The sequence below is a fragment of the Drosophila biarmipes genome, chromosome 3L (genome assembly GCF_025231255.1).
Source record: "Drosophila biarmipes strain raj3 chromosome 3L, RU_DBia_V1.1, whole genome shotgun sequence".
In the NCBI taxonomy this organism is placed as follows: domain Eukaryota; kingdom Metazoa; phylum Arthropoda; class Insecta; order Diptera; family Drosophilidae; genus Drosophila; species Drosophila biarmipes.
In genome coordinates this window covers 24,242,497-24,249,952 of record NC_066613.1, presented here as the reverse complement: position 1 = coordinate 24,249,952, position 7,456 = coordinate 24,242,497, and the positions used below count along the sequence as shown (strand labels likewise).

The 7,456-nt window shown below is 47.0% G+C and overlaps 1 protein-coding gene across 2 annotated transcripts; it reads right to left on the bottom strand.

Moving 5' to 3' along the window:
* Window positions 1-105: 105 nt before the first annotated feature.
* On the bottom strand, window positions 106-6,947 carry LOC108035620 (adenylyl cyclase X E). Of its 2 annotated transcripts, XM_017111309.3 has the most exons (12): window positions 6,551-6,947; window positions 6,104-6,323; window positions 4,393-5,216; window positions 3,824-4,105; window positions 3,059-3,344; window positions 2,809-2,984; window positions 2,523-2,738; window positions 2,141-2,465; window positions 1,810-2,078; window positions 1,656-1,750; window positions 1,426-1,577; window positions 106-987 (listed from the first exon to the last, which is right to left on the bottom strand). In XM_017111309.3, the coding sequence occupies exons 2-12, from the start codon at window positions 6,224-6,226 to the stop codon at window positions 241-243; spliced, it is 3,495 nt and encodes a 1,164-aa protein (XP_016966798.1). In that variant the 5' UTR covers window positions 6,227-6,323; window positions 6,551-6,947; the 3' UTR covers window positions 106-240. The 2 variants fall into 2 exon arrangements, with proteins under 2 accessions (XP_016966798.1, XP_043951341.1); XM_044095406.2 differs by lacking the exons at window positions 106-987; window positions 1,426-1,577; window positions 1,656-1,750; ... (1 more) ...; window positions 2,141-2,465; window positions 2,523-2,738 and having other exon boundaries at window positions 2,893-2,990.
* Window positions 6,948-7,456: the final 509 nt, after the last annotated feature.

The following is a 7,456-nucleotide window of genomic DNA, read 5'->3' as shown; positions in this document are numbered from 1 at the left end:
TAGGTTGAATATTTAAATCTGGTCACACTAACAGTATAAAGTGCTTACTGCCAAAAAATATGCCACAAAAATTTGAAATTTGAAAATTAAACTATAAGTTTAATAATATTAATTGTGCAATATTGATTTAAATTATAAGCTGGCACGGGTACAACTACAAAATACAGATAAGTGAAAATCTTAAGCCTATGGTAGTTATATACACGGGGTTGCCTTAGAACTAATCTCTGGTAAATTCAGCTAGTCTTCTTTGTTTGCCGCGGGCGATGGGCGGTGCGGCAGGAACTGGTATTCGCTGTCGGTGCCGATGATGTAGGTGGGTATGTTGCCGCGCCCCTTGACGAAGGTCATGCCCCTGTAGTTGCACTGGATGTTGAACTCGCGCAGCTTGAGGGCCGTGTTCTCGGTGACCTGGATCTGGCCGGGCACGCCGGTGGAGTCCATGCGCGAGGCCATGTTCACGGGATTGCCCCAGATGTCGTAGTGTGGCTTCGAGTTGCCCACCACCCCGGCCATGGCCCTGCCGTGCGAGATGCCGATCCTCAGCATGCCGTAGTCCGTGCTGCCCTCGTACTCCGTTTGCATGTTCTCCGTATTGAAGCGCCTCATGGTCCTCATCAGATCCAGGGCGAACTCGGCCATCACCCGCACCACCTCGTTGCTGCTGCTCCCATTTTGGGTGGTGCTGATCCGGGGTCCACTACTCGTGATCACATTGCCCTCGTACTGACCCCGCTCCAGGTCGAGGTCCAGGGCTATGTTGCTGCCATTCCCATAGGGAACCCGCTGAACCCCGTCCGTATTGGAGGCGCGCGCTCCATCGTAGCGACTCCTCCTTCCATTGGGCATCAGCGACACGTTGCGGAACTTCATCTGGGGGGCGTTCACCTGCTCCGAGCGAGACACGTCCAGGCCGCAGGCCGCCATGTACGTCCAGTTGGCCACCTTGATCTTCTCCACGCGCAGGCATTGCGAGTACTTGTTTAGCTGAGGAAGAAAAATATACTTATTAGTTCAAACTTAAGACAATCCTAAGGGTTATTATATAGAATCCATTTTCTATCATGTTATAAGTTCAAAGAGGTACGGTTTTCAAGGAAATAACTCTGCTTTTAAATATCAATCTTATGTATTTTATCTTTAATTTAATAAAAATAATTTATTCATTGATAGTACTATACAAAAGTACCATTATTTCAGTTATATTTAAAAGTAGTCTTCGCACCCTTTGATGGAAAATAAGCACCATTTATCTTGAGAGACTCCAGATAAAGGGTAACTACTATCTAATAGAACTCGCGTGGATATAGAGCACTTCCTTCTACTACGTTTCGATAAGATTGCCATGCTGTAGTAGCTCAGTGACTAAAGTTAGGCATTCAATATCTGAAGGGGATTCACTGGGCATTTTGGCAGACTACTCACCACATCGTCAAAGTCGCAGATAATCTCGTTGAGCACTCGCAGGCCTATCTTGTCGGTGTCGAAGTTCTTAATGGAGGCAAACATTACAGCCACATTGTCGTACTCCTCGTAGTAGAGCTCGTTTTGGAGTTGGTTGGACAGATAAAAGTCGGCTGAAGAGGTATTCAAGTTTAGATTACTATGGTAAAGTATTTTAGGTACTTTGAGCAGTGGATTGGAGGGCAACCTACCGACGTGCGTGGGCAAAATATTGGTCAGCAGCACTTTAATGGTATCATTGGTGATCAGGGCGTCCTCCTGCTTCTTAAGTAGTTGCCTTTTCCAGCTGTTAAATAATAGTTATGAGAACACTTCTTCGCAAAACCCAAGATTTGCCATACTTACTTGTAGTCCACCTTGGCAATGAACTCCGTCTGCCGCTCCATCAGATGGAATATGCCAAAGGTGATGATCATCAGGAGAATGTGCGAATACTTGGCATTGAAGTTGACATTGGTAGAGGGACTGCTGGCGTAGATAAAGTTGAATTCGAAGACCACCAGCACCGCATAGACAATCATAATCAAGGCGGAGAAGCAGGACTTGATGATGAAGGGTATCCTTGTGAACAGAAAGGACATGCCAATCACCAGGGTCATGCAGTTGGTGAGGATCTGCAGAGAAATCGGACAATGTAATGGAGGTGTACGTCACCAACTTATGGGGCTCTGCCCACCCAGGGATGGAAGCACTGCACCCGCTCGTCGTAGCTGGGCTCCAGATCCCCGTAATCCTCATCGCGGCTGCAGCCTACCACCTGCATGATGGCCACCGCGCAGTAGGAGAAAATGATCAGGAAGTACATGACTATGCGGATGACCACATTGCGCTGCATCTCATCCGAAAGCCGGAAGAGGAATCCACTTAGCCTGCCATTCGGGGAGGTCACATCCGCATCGGACATGTACATGATCCAGAGTTTCTTGTACCAGGATATGATCAGCAGCATGGTGAGCAGGACGATCGTGGTGCCATCTATGTACCAGTAGTGATAGCGGGCACTGGGGGGATTTCTTTCGCTAAGATTATCTCTCTTATTGGGCTTCAGACTGACTTACTCCTTGCTCAGCAGCTGTATGGTCAGCAGACCCATGTATATGGCCCAGGAGAGGGCGATGCTGTACTTGAGCATCACATCCGGCTCCTGCATGTACTGGAACTCCCAGTTGCGGATGCGGAAGAACAGGCAGCAGGAGCTGATGTTGCGCCGGAAGGTCTCCTCCTCGATCTCGTCCTGGGTGAGGCGAGTGCTGCGCCGGAATACCTTGGTGAGTCTGGAAAGGGAGTATCCATAAGTCTTGCTATTTGCAGCAGTGGTCACTGGCATGGAAAGCCTAAACTCACTGTATCCTGCCGATGGGCATCTTGTCCAGCTCCCGGCACATCTCCAGCTTGGCCTGGTTGCGCACCTGGTTGTACTGGTGGAGCGTCGAGTTGTGCATGAAGTTGGCCTTGCTGGCCTCGCTGAGCTTCTTGGCCTGCCGCTCCCTCATCCTGCGACGCGGGTCGTGCATGGGGGCCTACAACTTTCGGTTCGATGAAATGGTGCTGGCGAGGACCGCAGGATCGTGCGGGATCTCCGGCGAATACTCACGCGCAGTGACTTGATCAGGAAGGTGCGGATGCCGTGCTTCTGCAGCACCGGATCCTCTCGAGCCTTTTCGGTGCCGTCCTCGTAGAAGTACTCGCCGTCCAGCAGGGAGAGGGTCTTCTGGCTGACGTGCACCCTTCCGGTGGCTCCTGTGGCCTCCAATCTGTTGGCGATATCCACGTCCTTCGACCAGATGTCGAACTGCCACTTCGCGGCTCCAATTACGCCGGAGAGGACATCCCCGGAGTGCACTCCAATGCGCATGTCGATGTTCAGATGTCGCTTCTCCCTGGAAGTTTAATGAATATGGAACTATTAATATCAAACTATTTTATGGGATCCCTAGAATTTTCAAATATAGCTCTAGAAATTCCGTTTTTACCACTCTACTCTTTAGGATTCCCCAAGAAGGTTGAACAAGGCACTAGAGTTTATTGGGCCATTTTATGGATTTACCTTACCATAAAATATTAATTTGAATTTCTATGCCTTATCGAATTCGCTAAGGTACTGGGAATAATTGTGACCTCATGTTTATCATGACACCTAATTGCTTTTAAAGCAAAACAAGAAACAATATCCTCTAAAATACACAGCTAAAAGTTTAATTTCATTATGCTAGATTTGATTAATCTACGCGCAAATCGCTATCAATAATCACAGCGTTCATCCGGCCAAATAAAAAACGATTAATCAGCAGTGACTAATCACATTAATCCACTAGCCAGGCTTTTATAATTGATTAAACCTGCAGTAAACTGCACCTACCTGACATCGCGAATGTCCTTGATCATCCTCAAGCCCAGGTCCACGCAGCACTTGGCGTGGTCCGCATTGGGACTGGCCAATCCTGCCACACAGTAGTAGCAGTCGCCCAGGAACTTGATCCTCAGCACGTTGTAATCCTCGCTGGCGCTGTCGAAGCGCACGAAGAGATCATGCAGAGCCTCCACTAACTTTTTCACATCCAAAGTGGTGGTCAGGTGGGTGTAGTTGACCACATCTGCGTAGAGAACAGTGACGTCCTCGTGGGGCTCTATAAAGAGGGTGCTGCAATAGACGAGAAATAAAAAATCTATTAAATTTGTATATCAATTATTGTGGTGCTTAAAAGTATGCAGTGAAAAACCTTATCCGAAAGAAATTGCTGCATACTTCTAGACAGGTTTTTAAATGATTTTAAAACCCTGTACATTAAAGAACTAAAAGAGATTTAGGGAAATGAATATGAAAATACTTATAATTGTGTCTAAAAACTGACTTATTGTCGCCTACTTGTTGATACCCAAGTTAGTGATTTGAAAACCCTAATGTTTTTTCCGGACCCCTCCACTCACCCGTGATCTGGTTGCCTCCACCTCTTCAGAGTCTGACTGTCCGCACTCCTTCGCAGATCCACTTGGGATCTCTGCTGGTGCTGTTGCTTGGATCTCTCGATGCGGTTCTTCACATCCTCCTGCAATCGGTCCGCAATCTGGGCGGGCAGAATGCTCAGTAAGAGACTCCTCTCCTGGTCCCTGGCATAACGCAACAGGAGGTTCTCCTCCACATATTGTCGCCGATCCAGGAAGGTCGTCCTTAGCGCTATATCCCGCATCAGGCGAAAGAAAATCCCCAGTAGATTGACGCAACTCAGGTAGATGGCCTCGTTCAGGATGCTGTGCATCTGGTTGTTCTCCTTGGCGGTGATCACAAAGCTATAGTTGATGATGTAGCACATGGTGACTGCCGCTCCCAGGACGAAGGGTTGCAGCAGATAGGGAACCGGCATGAACATGTATATGGCATACAGGGTGTACGCATCGTAGATCGGATTCAGGATGTCATTGTGGCTGGTGGCATGGTACACATTCAGCCCGATGTCCATCAGGACCATCACGCAGACCGCCAGCCAGGAGGTGGCATAGACCACCCAGCTGTGCTTGCTCACCAGATCGCTGCGGAAGTTGACGGACAGGACCAGCCAGATGACCAGGCCGGAGCAGATGTAGGCCACCATGTCCACGTACACGTACCTGATCTCCGGCGTGGTAAGCAGGAGCAGTGTGTGGATCACCGTCACCGCCACATGGATGAAGATGAACAGGGATAGGTAGCCCACGCGCAGGCGCCGCATGTACATGTCGTACGAGTCCTCCAGCTCCAGGTTGCGACATTTTCTCTGGGGGATTGGATTGGGTAGGGGAGGATTAGTAGGGCATCGAAAAGCTGAAGTTAAAGAGATACAGCTTAAAATTAGCAAGAATTTCCCCCTATGAAACATCTCCAGAAGACTTGGAAAAAGAAAAATGCTAGGATCAAATATTTTCACTTATTCAAGAAAACATCTTAAAACAAGACTAAAGAGCTCTTAAATTTGTTTTTCAAAATTAAACGATTTTAAAATAAGCCCTAAGAAGTATCTATTTCGTTTTTCAAGAAGAAACAAGTCTCAAAAACAGAGAAGACATTTTCATGGTTTTGGAATTTGGGATTTAAGCAATTTTTCCCTACGGCCGTAACAACCTTTTTTTTTCTGAGTGAAGTGCCCTCTAGTGCCCTCTCTCGAACTTAGATTAAGTTTTTTGTTAACAGCGCAGCTAGAAGTGCAGGTACTTTACTAATATAGTTGTCATCATTAACCTTAATAGGAATACAAACGAATGGGTCTTTGGGATTTTCTTATCGCTCGAAAAAGTCCATTTAAGTGTTTGGGAATACATAATAATATATTCCTAAACCCATAGGTTTTGCAATAGATAAATTCGTTTGATTTCATCAGGGAGTTATAAGCCTAATTATTTCTTATATTGGTGCTCATTAGTGATGTAAAGATAAGGGTGATAAAGAGACATGATTCGCCATTACAGCAATATATGGTCTTTGGTGTTCGGGAACTTTGCATTCGGTTGCAATCTGGTTAATTGAGATTTGAGTGCTGGCTTATAAAGATTGGCGCTGCACATAAAGATAAAGCCCGGCCCGAATAAAACTTTCCACCCCCGCTAGAGGTTTTGTTGTCACAGCCATGGATGGGCATGGATCCATTCAGAAACAGCAACCACTCACCACCAGGTACGACCATTCCCAGTTCTTCTCGTTCTGCACCGATTGCGACTGCTCGCTGCTCCTGGCCAGGCTGATGGGGTTGGTGCGGTTGTACTCGATGGCCGAGTCGAAGTACGAGTCCATGGTGGCTCCAGATCGGATGGGCGGGGTTGGGCTTGGGGATCAGAGGCACTGCAGCGGGATCATTTTCGGAGGCAATTGGAGGAATCTCAGGTATCACCTATTATCGGATCAAACAATTAGCCACAAGGCTATTTATCAGCCGCAAAATAAGCCACTAGTCGCTTATCGGCAACCGAAAAAAAATGGGGAGAGGAGGAGTAGGTGGATTTCAGATTTGTGGCTTCGCTGGGCTGCAGGAACAGCAGCAATTTAGCAATTTGTCTGATGTTCGCTTGATAGCGAGTGGTAATAGCTAATGGCTAATGGTCTGTAAATCACACTCACCCGCACTCGCACTCCCAGGCGAAATCGAAATATAATCAGACGAAGTCCGTTTGCATTATCAGCTGCAGTAGAGTGCCGGAATGGAAGGGCGGAAAAGAGGCAAGGATCAGGGCTATATGGCTGGGTAATTTATTTACGGGCTTTGCACGTATGGCCGGGCACTTGAGGCGGCCGATTTGGCACTTCACTTTCGTTGAGTAATAAATACGATAATAATTAATAAAAAATTAACACCACTTAAGCGCGTAGCTCGGCGAACAAGCCAATACACGGCGGACAGGTATCACAAATTACTCTTTTTTTTCACCCGCGATAAGGCGCTCGCCCCGATTTCGATTTCAGGCGACTTAATTGCCTGCCGGAGCTGATGTCTACGTGCACGACCGATGCCAACCAACTGCTGCGACCAACTGAGGCGGCACACCTGTCGAATCGTCGAATTGCCGATGGTCGAGTGCGGAGTGGAGCGCTCGCGGCTTATCAGTGTGAAGAGCGTTTGGCGCTGGTGGCGCTTGATGGATGACACAGCTGTGGTGTGGTTTGTTGTTGGGCAAGTCAATTGAGTTATTCATTTCTAAGGAATTTTGATTTATTATTGCTGCTTTTTGGATTTACATATTTATCTTTTTCTTTATTTGAATTTCAAATTTGGGCGCCCAAGTGGCTCCCTCTGTTGGTTAGCGTTTGCAACTAGGCTCTCCAGCCCTGGTTGTTAAACGCTGTCGGCATTTGCAAACGGTTACACTATTCGCGGGTTCTGAACAATTTATTAATCCTGATCAAAAAAATTGTCGTGTAATTACAATAATGATGTGGTGTCTTGCGTACTAGCCAGGGTGTGTTATTTTTTAATTATTTAAACAGTGCCAGTGCAAATAAGAATGCCTATTTTAAGTAGAAACTTCA